At 36.2% G+C, this 14,434-nt stretch overlaps 1 protein-coding gene across 6 annotated transcripts in view; it reads right to left on the bottom strand.

Moving 5' to 3' along the window:
• Positions 1 to 1,851: 1,851 nt before the first annotated feature.
• The window catches only part of DGKB (diacylglycerol kinase beta), a 647,032-nt gene continuing 634,449 nt past the window's right edge, over positions 1,852 to 14,434 (bottom strand). For all 6 annotated transcript variants that reach the window (XM_047096393.1, XM_047096391.1, XM_047096390.1 and 3 more), the window contains one exon: positions 1,852 to 1,959. In XM_047096393.1, coding sequence (XP_046952349.1) covers positions 1,852 to 1,959 — 108 coding nt within the window. The remainder of the gene's footprint in view (positions 1,960 to 14,434) is intronic.

Consider the following 14,434-nt stretch of genomic DNA (forward strand, 5'->3'; position numbering starts at 1 on the left):
GTAATGATCATTTTCCTGGGACTGCTAAATTATGTCTTAATTTTATTCAAAAGCTTTTATTTTCAAAGCAATTAAACTTATTGTTGATTGATATTTACCATCGAATGTTCCTGGAACACTAAAATAATACGCTTTATACATAATCTTCCATTATAGTACATTGCTTGAGAGTAGCTATTTGATATAACGGCATTCAGTTGAGTTTTCAAACTGAAGAACAAAAATTATAGCAATTTCACTTGAAATCCATAAATCCATGCACAGGATTGTGTTCAACAGAATCACTAAATGCTATTTGTTATTCAAAGATGAATGAATCAATAGAAAAACAGAACTGATAAATCATTAGTACTTTAATGCTGAGTGGAGAGAAAAACTAATAAATCATGCATTTCAAGCACTTGTTTTCCTCGTGGCATGTTTAAAAACAGAAAACATGCACTGATGGGATGCAGGTCAATATGACTGAAAAATACCCAAACTGCTCAGAAAAGCATTTCATTTTATATCATAGATTTAATGAAACACCAAGGAAAGTACTATGCCGTGATTTCTTTAAATGGACACTCCAACCATCCCATGAACACTGTAAACAACGATCTGGGTCATTATTTCCAAATAAACATTTGAAATGTCACAGAGATGGGAGTGGTGTAGGCTGATGGAAGAGGGCTAACTGCATGCACGATTTGCTTCAATGAGCTTAATAGCATTGCAGGTATCAATTTATTCCAGAGCAAAACTGATACGATCATTTACTATCTCAAGTGTACTTAACTGACCCATTAAAAATTACACATACCTATATTTATAAATGACCAAAAAAGCAAGAAATCAGCATTTGAGCTTTGATTGTGTTGTTTGGCCTATTGTCTATGTAAGGTGAGAATTTTAATTATAATTAATGGGTAATTCACTCTCTTCCAGAGTTTAAGTCATCAAAAAATTAATCATAAGAACCATAAATTTACTCCACAAAGCTAATTAATTATACATTAACCCATTTCTCTCAAGCATCTTTTTCTGAATCTTTGGTGGGAAATAGTATATTAGGCACATAGTTTAAAACATCTATTTGGTTATTGGTGTGGTTATGAATTTTCTTCTAGATCCACATGCAAAAAGGAGTAAGGCTTGTCATATTATCACACTTCACTGCCAAGTAACTTATTTCTGTTTTCACTTATTTCTGGAATTAAAAACAAAATGAAACAAAATAAAAATCACTTTCTATTTTTTTTAGCACAAGAAAACTTTATATATCTGATATTTTAAATTCCACTCAGAAGCATTAAGATGTTGAAGAAAAACTATTTAGGTACAGCAAGGTTATCACAGACAACTATTTAATAAAATCGTCCAATTAAAAGTTTCTTTTCAAGTCATAGTTCGAAGATCATTGATGCACTGATTCTATCAGGGAAAAATATAGCCATCTACAGTGATGATCATCATAGCATTACTGATTAGTGCTTACCAATAATTTGAATCACACGCAGAATCACATTTCCCATGATATTTCCTTTTATGTTTCACATATTTGTCTCACAGGTTAGTAAATGGAATTGGGGGAGGGGTGGATGAGAGACATAAAAATCTATGGGAACACGTGCAACAAAAATATGCAGTATCACTTCATGTACACTTCTGCCTTCTTCATGCAAAGATGCCTATAAAAACGGAGACAAATTTTCTAATAGCTGAATATTACATTAGCTCGGTAACAAAAACTGTTAACCAATTCCATGATTTTGCATGAGCAAGAGAACTGAAATGGTTGAAAGGTTTCCAGCATAAGTTTCCATGGCCCAATTATGCTAATTAGATCTCTAAGGATAAAATGAAACAGGTTTATTCCTTGCTTCGGTTTCTTGTTCTTTTGACGAGAGAGCAGAACAGCCCAGTTTTTGGAGGAGGACCCATCAGCATTGGGGCTTGGTTCTTGTGTGTAATTTTTATCTAGGAAAAGAAAGAGAAAGAGAGTAATTTCCAGACAGAATACCATTTTCAGAGAATCTCTGTTAAGGTTAATAATATTCCACGAGTTACCAGAACACCACAAGTGTAAAATGTAGTTTCAGGGTGTTTGTTATTTCAAAAATAATTTTAAGGGAGATAAAAATTTGCCTTTAAACCAAATTCCAGTGCTCGGTTTTAATGAAAACATAAAAATTAACCACAATCACATTTTAAATATCATTACCTCCACCCTCACTTGTAGTAACACCCCCAAAACTCTTTGTTTCAGTGACATGATTATCCAGTATAATTCAATGACCATTTAAAGCAGGAAAAGATGTACCATGACAGCATTCACAAGTCCAGTTACAGCCCAACATCAAGATACACAGGGTATCAAGGCAAGCCTTATTTATCTTGCTAATCAGATTGTTTCTCTCTTTCAACACGAACTGCAAGGTTTAATTTCAAAACAATCATTAGGAATGAAAGTCAAAAGTTAACGTGCGTAAAAGGTCAGAAATGATGAACTAGCTTTCTAATTTGTTAATTAATTGGTAATAGAATAGAATCAAATATTGAAAAGCCTGCTTCAAACACTTTGAGAGACAGTTCTAAAGCTACTCGTTTTGATTTCTTTGATGTAAAACTACGAATCACCTTAAATGAGACAACCTTAAAGTAGATTATGTCTGCAATTTTCTCTAATTCAAGTCTAAATTAGAGAAGACATTTTATGAATATATGCTATGCTCAAAGCTAATTGAAAGCAATTATCAAAGTGGCATTTTGTCTGTGACTTTAAGATACATTGTAAGATAATAAATGATTCTCATTATGTAATAAAAAGGTCACATCTTGCCTTTGGGCTAGTGACGCTAAGAGTTTTTCAAAAGCAATCGGAGACATTTTCTTTAGAGAACTGTGACTAATACAAGAACCATCGCTTATTAAATATCAGTTGTCACCTGCACAGCACCCGCATCAGAGATGAGTATTTCTTTCAAAAAGAAACACCACCTCATTAAAAGCTCCAAAAATATATCTCTTAAAGTGCATCCCTGACATTTTCAAGTTAAAATGAATATCCTTCACTTGTCATTCACTAATAGCAATAAAACAAAACAAAAAAAGTACGTCACATGGACAGGATCATTAAAATCAGCACTGGGGCTTTTGGGAAATGGAGATTCACTTCACAGTCTAGAAAGACAGAAGTATGCCAAAAACCTGGAAAAATGAACAACTTTATTTAAGTCTGTAGGAATCAGGTTATTCTGGGAAGATTCAGTGTTCTTCTCTTTACTGTAAAAATAAATTGCACCTGTAAAAGGCCAGTAGGCTAAGTCAGCCCCAAACTTTCTGGATATATGATTTTATTTTATTTTTGTTATCTTATGAACTATGGAATTGACAGCAATATGCTTGTGATCCCAGACTGCACACATCTATGTAGACTGAAAAAGATCTCTACCAGGTTGTCTCTCTTAATAATTGTTTTGGATTATGACATTGATTTTTAAATCCCCCTGAACCGTACCTTTATACAGTATCTAATGCAACCTCATTCCTTCATTTATTCATTTTGTAAACTTTGTTTTACCCCTACTATGCTTCAGACACTATACCAGGAACTTTTTTTTTTTTAATTTTTTTTTCAACGTTTTTATTTATTTTTGGGACAGAGAGAGACAGAGCATGAACGGGGGAGGGGCAGAGAGAGAGGGAGACACAGAATCGGAAACAGGTTCCAGGCTCCGAGCCATCAGCCCAGAGCCCGACGCGGGGCTCGAACTCCCGGACCGCGAGATCGTGACCTGGCTGAAGTCGGACGCTTAACCGACTGCGCCACCCAGGCGCCCCTACCAGGAACTTTTAATGAACAATGGACAATCTCTACTCCAAGAAATTTTAGTCAAGTAGGAAAAAGAAATTTAACAAGCAGGATATTGGCCACTCTGATTTTTAAAATTATCTAAAACCCATCGTTTTGGTTGTTTGATCATTCCTATGGTCTAAGTACACATTTCTTTCTTTAATCTAACATTATTTCCATAAAAAATAAATCTATATAGGGGCGCCTGGGTGGCGCAGTTGGTTAAGCGTCCGACTTCAGCCAGGTCACGATCTCGCGGTCCGGGAGTTCCAGCCCCGCGTCAGGCTCTGGGCTGATGGCTCAGAGCCTGGAGCCTGTTTCCCATTCTGTGTCTCCCTCTCTCTCTGCCCCTCCCCCGTTCATGCTCTGTCTCTCTCTGTCCCAAAAATAAATAAACGTTGAAAAAAAAATAAAAAAAAAATAAATCTATATATTGTCTATTGTTTATGGAAATGAAAAACAACTGGCTATGTTTTCCTCTGAGGGGAAATAACGTGAATGAAACTAGCATTCATAAAATGTCTATTATGTATCTAAGCTCTTTACATAGGTTATCTCATTGGATAATTAAATGTCTTTGCATATTTGAACAGAAGCAAAAAGTACTCTATTAAGGATGAGAATGATTCCAGTCCAGGTGAGTTCTGTGTGTGGTCACAGAAAGTCTAACTGTAGTCTCCAGAAAGCTGTAGAGACTTAAGAGTTAGTTTAAGTTCAGACTGCCCGTGTCAGAGAACCTGGTTAAGAGGGCCTCTGCAGGGTGCCTGGGCAGCTGGCTCAGTCAGTTCAACATCCAACTTTTGATCTCAGCTCAGGTCCTAATCTTAGATTGCAAGTTAAGGCCCTATGTTGGGCTTGATTCTGGGTGTGAAGTCTACTTGGAAAAAAAAAAAAAAAAAAAGAAAATAAACGACCTCTGCGGGACTGAAAGAATGACTCACATGCCTGTTTTGTATACATTCCACACTCTTGTGTTATTATTTTTATTTTTTTGAGAACCTGATACCTAGTAGGAAAACAACAATGAGTAAGGAGCAGATCTTATCTCTAAAGACATTAGAATATATTAAGTTTCAGCAATCTGAAGACATGAGCCATATATTTGGCAATCTTTGATTGCTTCCATCTTTCAACAACCAGGCAGTTACTTCTTAGCTGTTTCTTAACATGTCAAATATTTATCAAGCACCAGCTATAAGCAAGGCAATCTGCAACTTGATTTTGATTCGTTTGGAAGAGAATCTGAAATTTAAAATTGTGGGCACTCATAAGCAATGGTGATGGGGCTTCTAGAAGCTGGGATGGCTGCATGAAGGTAGAAGAACACGCTTTAAAAATGCAAGATAGGGGCGCCTGGGTGGCTTGGTTGGTTAAGCGTCCGACTTTGGCTCAGGTCATGATCTCATGGTCTGTGAGTTCGAGCCCCGGGTCGGGCTCTGTGCTGACAGCTCAGAGCCTGGAGCCTGTTTCAGATTCTGTGTCTCCCTCTTTCTCTGCTCCTCCCCTGTTCATGCTCTGTCTCTCTCTGTCTCAAAAATAAATAAACGTTGAAAAAAATTAAAAAAATGCAAGATAAATATTGTCAGTAATAGAAGAGCACCCTCCTATATAAACTCTTCACTTCTACATATTACCTATACTTTTGCAAAGCAACGGTGCCACAAGAGAGGACCTTCTACTGTTCTACCGTTCTGTGACTCTTTCTACTTCTATATTCCTATAACGTATTAAGATTGGGGACGTCTAAAAAGATAAACATGAGAAAACTTGATTGCAGTTTCAGTTTTAGAAATATTCAACACAAAATAAAGATGCACACGTTGAAACCAGATCTAGGATTACAAGGCAGTTTTGTTTCTACTGTATTATCAGTGTTGAATAGCGTGAGAGTTTCACTTCATAATTACAATATTGAGTGATAACAAGATTAAAAAATAGTAAGATTTGGCTCTTACTGTGTGCTGAGCATTATGCTAATAGTTTTACACAAGTTATTCAGATGCTACCTGTTTCATCCATCTCTTTGAGTTGCCCTAAACAAAAGTCTATTCCTATAAAAAGTATTATTGTTGAAGAGTATAGAAGTGAAGTATCATTTCATTAAAATGATAGAATAGAATAGTGGGCTTATATATCATAGTAGTAAATGGTGTCTATGCCTACTAGACATTTATGTTCTCCATAAAGGACCTTCTTTAGCCCAACTAAAATTGAGGGAACAGAGCAAAGTTTTCCTGACTCATTCTCCAGGCAAGTTTACAGTGACTCACTGGTATTTTCTTTTCTAGTTCACTGTTTTCTATCACTGACTATTCTTGATACCCTTTATTATAAAGAGTAATGTTTCTTTTCCTCAGGTTATATGAACACTTTGTTCAACACTGAGTCCCTGGAGGCCCTGGCGACTCACCTAAGTGCTCATCAAGCTTTCTGTCAAAAGAGCATCCAGGTTGGCAGTGTAGGAAGATCCTGAACTTACCTTCTCCCATGGAGATACCAGATTTGCTACCACATGAGGATCATTTCCCTCTGAAATATATCTGAGAATGAGATAAACTGCTCTCCACAATGGAGGATAAAAGAACCACATTGAGACTGGTAGGAAAAGCCCCACCCCTGGCACAGCAACACACAGAAGGGAGGGGTGTCACCAGACAAGCGCTTCTCCTGGAGAAGCAGGAGGCAGGGATTCGTTCCCCACATTGGGTACTCTAGCTCCTGGGATCTGAACCAAAGAGATGAATCCCAGAATGTATGGCTTGGAAAACCAACGGGGTTGACATTTATAGTTCCCAAAGTTAAAAGAAACTGAGATTCCTCTCTTGAAGGGCTTGCACGCTGTCTTCCTTGCCTTGGGACCCAGAAAACAACAGCACTAAAAAGCACCTACACTATACGTGAGGAAGATTCATTTGCTGATCTAGGGGCATGGGCTGGAGGGGCAGGGGATAGTTGAAATGCTCTCTGGAGACAGAGGAACTGGAAAATAGATGTCACTGTTGCACTTTCCCCATAGCCTACTAGCGCAGGTGGATGACCTTGGATATGGCACCCTCTTGCTGCCTTGCTGAGATGGACAGGGGCAAGTGGTTGCGGTAGTTGCTGACACAGGAGGGCATTGGTGGTTACAGTGCTCCCCTTCTCTCTGACTAGGGCGGCAAGCATAAATGGTCATGGAGTCCTCGTGCTCACTAGCTAAAGTCTGGGAGAAGGGGGGACTGCAACACTTCCCAGCCCTCGGGCTGGGGCTGGTGAGTATGAGTGAGCCAAGCATTCTCCCATTCCAGTGCATGCACAGACATGGCACTCTCCAGCTGCCTTGCCGAAACCAGTGGGCACACACAATCCACACATTTGGACACCCCTTGCACACTTGGCCCTGGTGGCCAGGAGGCCTAGCATTCCAGAGCTCCACAGCACTGTGACAATTGGAAAGACAGTTCTTGGCAGTCCACCACCCCCAGGGCACTGCACAGACAGCAGACTGAAACACAACCCTAGTCTTCCTGTGACAAACGCCTATATATAGAGGCTAAGAAGTACTCCCAGGGAATTTAAGTGGGGAGACACCACCCTTGAGCACCACCATGGCCTTGCTACAGCTCCACAAAACTTCCCAGAAAGGAGCTTCTACAGTAATCTGAAAACCCCAGTTATGCAACTGTCACCCAGGGGATACCTCCAGATCTCCTGGTCTGCAGACAAGCAAGGATTACACATGGGGCCCCACTGACTTTAAACATTTGCATCCTTTAAAAGCTGTTTCCTGAAAGTAGATGCTAAATGAGATTCCTCCTCTTGGACTGCTGACAGGTCTTGGCACACACTCAACAATTGAGACATACCAAGAATAAATTTTGTGGTTTAGAAAATCACAAAGGTTCAAGAGACAACCAAAATCTAGGGCAAGGTTAAATAAGAAGGATCATCACCTACACAAGGCCACTCCTTCAAGATGGGGAGAGGTAGTTGTTCTCACTTAAAATATAGAAACAAACACAGAGTCGAACAAAATGAGAAAACAGAGAAATATGTTTAAGACGAAAGAACAAGACAAAACCTCAGGAAAAAAAATACCTTAATATTGCAAAGATAAGTAATTTACTTGATAAAGAATTCAATGGTGATCGCAAAGATTCCGATGGAACTTGAGAGAAGAAAGGATGACCATACAAAAACTTCAACAAACAAATAAAATTGCATGGAAAAAAATAACAAACAGAAGTTACAGAGTTGAAGAATACAGTAACTGAACTGAAAAATACGTTAGAGGGGTTCAACAGCAACTGAGTGAAGCAGAAGAAAAAGTTAGCAAGTAAGAAGATAAAGCAATGGAACTCAACTTGGAACAACAGAAAGAAAAAAGAATTTTAAAAAGTGAAGGTAGCTTAAGGGACCTATGGAACCACATCAAGTGATAATATTTGCATTTATAGCAATCCCAGGAGAAAGGGACAGAAAAGTTATTTAAAAAATAATGCCTGAAAACTTCCCTAAGTTAGAGAAGGAAACAGACATCAGGTCAAAGAAGAACAGAAAGTTCCAAATAAGATGTATCCCCAAAGAGCCAAGCTAAGACAAATTATAATTAAAATCTCAAAAGTTAAAGAGACAACCTTAAAAACAGCAAGGAAAGAAAAACAAAAACAAAAACAAAAAAAAATCAACCTTGTTATGCACAAAGGAAATCCCATAAAACCATCAAGAGATTTCTTATCAGAAACTTTGCAAGCCAGAAGGAGGTGACATGACATATACAAAATGCTAAAAGGAGAAACCTTCCAACCAAGAATACTGTACTCAGCAAAGTTATCATTCATATTTTCAGGAGAGATAGAGTTTTCCAGAAAAGACAAAGCTAAAAGAGTTTATCACTATTAAACTGCCCTTACAAGAAATATTAGAGGGGCTTATTTAAGCTGAAAGAAAAGGATATTAGTTAATAACAGGAAAACAACAAAAGTAAAATTCTGTAAAAAGTAAATATAAAGGTAGTAGATGAATCAGTTATAAAGCTACTAAGAAGATTAAAAGACAAAAGCAGTAAAATTAAAACTATAGTAGTTATATAAAATAAAAAGATGCAAGAAGTGACATAAAAACATAAAATGTGGGGGGCAGGTACAAATATAGAGTTTTTGAATGTGTTCGAATTTAAGTTGCTATCAACTTAAAAATAAACTGTTACATACATAGTATGGTATATATGTGAATCTCATGGTAACCATGCAACAAAGACTTACAGTAAACATAAAAGTAAATGAGAAAGGAATCTAAACATAACACCAAAGTCATCAAACCACAAGGAAAGAGAAAAAGAAAAGAGAGAAACAGAGAGTACCTACAAAAACAGCCAGAAATAATGAAGAAAATGGCAATACATACATACTAATCAATAATGACTCTAAATGTAAATTGACTAAATTCACCAATAAAAAGATACAGAGTGACTGGAGAGATTAAAAAACAAAACAAAACAAAAAACAAGACACACTTAAGTACTGCCTACAATAGACTCAATTCAGAAGTAAGGACACACACACTGTAAGTGAAGAAATGGAAAAATATCTTCCATAAAAACTGAAAAGAAAACCAGTGTAGCTCTACTCATATGAAACAAAACATACTTTAAAACAAAGACTGTAACAGACTGCATAAAGATATAAGGGTCAATCCAGAAAGGAGATATATAACATTTACAAATGTATATGCACACAAAATAGAAACACCTAAATACATAAAGCAAATATTAACAAACCTAAAGGGAGAAATTAATAGCAATACAATAATAGTAGGGGATTTTAATACCCCCACTCACATCAGTGAATAGATCATCCAGACAGAAAATGAATAAGGAGACTTTGGTCATAAAGGACACATTAGACCAGAATGGACTTAGTAGACATACAGAACGTTCCATCGAAAGGCCACACAATACACATTCTTCTGAAGTGCACATAGAATATCCTCCAGGAAAAGTCACGTTAGGCCACAAACAAGTCTCAATCAATTCAAAAAGAGTGAAATCATGTCAAGCAACTTTTCAGATCACAATGGTATAGAACTAGGTATTGATTACAAGAAGAAAGCTGGAAAACTAGGTATTGATTACAAGAACTAGGTATTGATTACACATGGAGATAAAACATGTTACTGACAAATATTGGGTCACAGAAGAAATCAAAGGAGAAATTAAAAAAAAATACCTAAAGACAAATAAAAACAGAAATATGATATAACTAAATCTATGGGATGCAGCAAAAATGGTCCTAAGAGGGAAGTTCATAGCAATGCAGGCCTACATCAAAACATAAGAAAAATCTAAAATAAATGATATAATTTTACCCCTAAATGAATTAGAAAAAGAAGAAAAAATGATGCCTAAAGTTACTAGAAGGAAGGAAATAATAAAGATCAAACTGCAAATAAATGAAATAGGGACTAAAAAGGCAATAGAAAAATATAAATGAAATTAAGAGCTGCTTCTTTGGAAAGATAAACAAAATTCACCAACCTTTAGCTAGACTCACCAAGAAAAAAATACAGAGGACTCAAACAAAATCAGAAATAAAAGAGGAGGGGCGCCTGGGTGGCTCAGTCAGTGAAGCGTCCGACTTCGGCTCAGGTCATGATCTCGTGGTTTGTGAGTTCGAGCCCTGCGTTGGGCTCTGTGCTGACAGCTCAGAGCCTGGAGCCTGCTTCGGATTCTGGGTCTCCTTCTCTCTCTGCCCCTCCCCCACCTGTGCTCTGTCTCTCTCTATCAAAAATAAATAAATGTAAAAAAAAAATTGAAAAAATAAAAGAGGAAAATTTACAACTGTTACCACAGAAATACAAAGTATCATGAGACTACTTGGAACAATTATACACCAACATATTGGACAACCTAGAAGAAATAGATAAATTCCTAAAAACTTATAATCTTCCAAACTGAATCATGAAGAAATAGAAAATCTGAATAGTCCAGGTGGCTTCACTGGTGAATTCTACCAAATATTTAAAGAAGATTTAATACCTATGTTTCTTGAACTCTTCCAAAAGCTGAATAGAAGGAATGCTTCCAAATTTATTTTAAGAAGCTAAAATTAATTACCCTGATACCAAAACCAAAGAGAGACACCACGCACACAAATTACTGATGAACACAGATGCACAAAATCCTTAATCAAATATTAGCAAACTAAATTCAATACTATATTGAAAAAGTCATACACTGTGATCAACTGGGATTTAGGGATGCAAGGATGGCTCAATATCTGCAAATTAATCAATATGATGCACCACATGAACAAAATGATTAACATGTAATTATTCCAATAGATACAGAAAGGCATCTGACAAAATTCAAAATTCAAGCTGAACCACAGCTTACATCATACTCAATAGTAAAAAGCTGAAAACCTTCCTCTAAGATCCAGAATAAGATAAAGGATGCCCATTATCCCTGCTTTCATTCAACAAAGTATTAGAAGTCCTAGGTGGTGCAATTAGGCAAGAAAAAGAAATAAAAAGCATCCAAGTTGGCAAGGAAGAGAAGTGAAAGTGTTGCTATTTGCAGATAACATGATACTACAGATAGAAAACCTTAAAGTTTTCAACAACAACAACAAAAAAACCTGTTACAACTGAAGAAATGAATTCAGTAGAGGTGCAGGATACAAAATTAATATACAAAATTTTGCAGTATTTCTAAACACTAGTGATGAACTATCAAAAAAAAAAAAGAAAATGATCTCATTTACAATAGTATCAAAAAGAATAAAAAATCTAGGAACAAATTTAACCAATTAGGTGAAAGACTTGAACAGTAAAAACTAGAAGACACTAATGAAAGATATTGAAGAAAACATAATAAATGAAAAGATATTGTATGCTTATGAACTGGAAGAATTAATATTGTTAAAAATGTCCATATTACCTAAAGCAATCTACAGATTCACTGTAATTCCTATCAATATTCCATAGCATTTTTCACAGAAGCAGAAAAAAAAACCAATTGTAAAATTTGTATGGAACTACAAAAGATCACAAACAGTCAAAACAATCTTAAGAGATAAGAATAAAGCCACAGGTATGACGTTCCCTGATTTAAAATATTTATAAAGCTAAGGTACACCAAACGTTATGGTATTGGTAGAAAAACTGACACACAGGGTCAATGGAACAGAAAAGAGAGCCCAGAAATAAATTCATACCTATATGACCATGAATTTACAACAAAGAAGGCAAGAATACATAATGGGGAAAAGACAGTTTGTTCAATAAATGCTGTTGGGAAAACTGGACAGCCACATGCAAAATAATAAAACTGGACCACCATCTTATACCATATACAAAAACAAACTCAAAATGGATTAAGGACTTGAATGTAAAATCTGACCATCAAATGCCTAGAAGAAAACATAGGCAGTAAACTCCTTGACATTAGTTTTAGCAATGCCTTCTTGGATCTGACTCCAAAAGCAAGGGAAAGAAAAGCAAACAAAACAAAACAACCCTCCCCCCAAAAAAACAACAACAACACCAAAATAAGCCAAATAAACCAAATAAACACATGTATGGCATCAAACTAAAAAGCTTCTGCAAGCAAAGGAAACTATTAGGAAATAAAAATGCAACCCACTGAATGGGAGAAGACATTTGCAAATCATATATCTGACAAGGAGCTAATATCCAAAATATATAAAGCACTTATAAAACTCAGTAATAGCAAGCAAACCAACAGTCTGATTAAAAAATGAGCAGAGGATGGGACACCTGGGTGGCGCAGGTTAAGGGTCTGAATTTGGCTCAGGTCAGGATCTCGGTATGTGGATTTGAGCTCTGCATCAGGCTCTATGCTGACAGCTCAGAATGTGGAGCCCACTTCAGATTCTCTGTCTCCCTTTCTCTCTGTCCCTCCCCCGTTCTCACTCCGCCTCTCTCTCTCTCTCAAAAAATAAATAATAAACACTTTAAAAAAATGAGCAGAGGATGTGAGTAGACATTTTTCCAAAGACATACAGATGGTCAACAGGCTGATGAAACGATGCTCAATAATTATCAAGTAAATAGGAATCAAAACCACAATGAGATATCACCTTACACCTGTCAGAATGACTATTATTAAAAGACAAAAAATAACAAATATTGGTAAGGATGTGGAGAAAAGGAACCCTCATGTACTGTTGGTGATAGGAAAATCGATGCAGTCACTCTGAAAAACAGGATGGAGTTTCCTCAAAAAATTAAAACTACAACTACCATATGATCCAGCAATTCCATTACTGGATATCTATCTGAGAAAAATAAAAACACTAAACTGAAAAGACATATGCGGCCCTATGTTCATTTATAATAGCCAAGATAGGGGAACAACTTAATTGTCCATTGACAAATGGATGGATAAAAAATATGTGATATATATGTATATCACATATATATATGTGATATATATATACATATATATGCACATATATACATATATATACATATACTTATATACATATATATTATTATACACACACGCAATGGGATACTGCTCAGGTTAAAGAAAAAATGAAATCTTGCCTTTTGTGACAAAATGGATGTACCTTGAGGGTGTTATGCTAAGTGAAATAAGTTAGAGAAAGACAAAGACCACATGATTTCACCTATATGTAGAATATAAAAAAAACAAAACAAACAAACAAAACAAAACAAAAAAATCCAGGACTCATATATACAGAGAATAGATTGGTGGTTGTCAGATTGGAGAGTGCTTGGGTGGAGAGCAAAATTTGTGAAGGGGATTAAGAGGTACAAGACCTTCAGTTATAAAATAAATAATTCATAGAAATGTAATGTGCAGCATGGGGAACACAGTCAACACTGTATTAACTTTGTAAGGAGACAGACATAACTAGATATCATGGTGACCGCTTTGCAGTATCTACAAATGTCAAATCATTATGTTGTACACCTGAAACTAATATAATATATCTCAATTATACCTCAACAAATAAAAAACGAAAACAGAGGTGAATTTATTCTCTCTTCAAGGAGTTCTCAGATCTGCTGAAATAAATGCATAACTTTTTCCATAATTTTTATATTATCTAATTTTATCCTCCAGCAACTCTTGGACATCTGTGTCAATATCCTTAGTTTTCAATATATGACAAAAGTTTGGGTTCTTCAAGTGGTGTTACACAGCTCATGTTGGTGAGTCCAAGAACTGGGTTTGGGAGATGACTCTCCAGCCTCCGAAGTATTCCTCCTTAATTCCTGCATCTGTGCCTTTGTGCCAGCTATTGGCCTGGAGAACCTTCCCTCTTTTTCCTGCTAATGAAACTTAGATTCCTGTCCTGCCCATCTCAAATCATGTATTGTTGTGAAATTTCAAAGCACAGGGATAAAAATATTCCAAATGCCCTTTCAGAGGAAAAACAGGTGACTTACCAAAAAATAAAAATCAGCATGGCATCAGGTTTTTCAAAAACATTAGTGTTAGAAGAAAATGGAGCTACACCTCCAAACCCAAGAGAAAAAGTTAATTTTACTATAGAATTCTATACTTAACATATTGATTAAATATAAGGGTACAACGGAAACATTTTCAGTCATGAAATGATTGAGTTT

The sequence above is a fragment of the Lynx rufus genome, unplaced genomic scaffold (genome assembly GCF_022079265.1).
Source record: "Lynx rufus isolate CCGP_SWC_20201006 ecotype Redwood Valley unplaced genomic scaffold, mLynRuf1.p SCAF_4, whole genome shotgun sequence".
Taxonomy (NCBI): domain Eukaryota; kingdom Metazoa; phylum Chordata; class Mammalia; order Carnivora; family Felidae; genus Lynx; species Lynx rufus.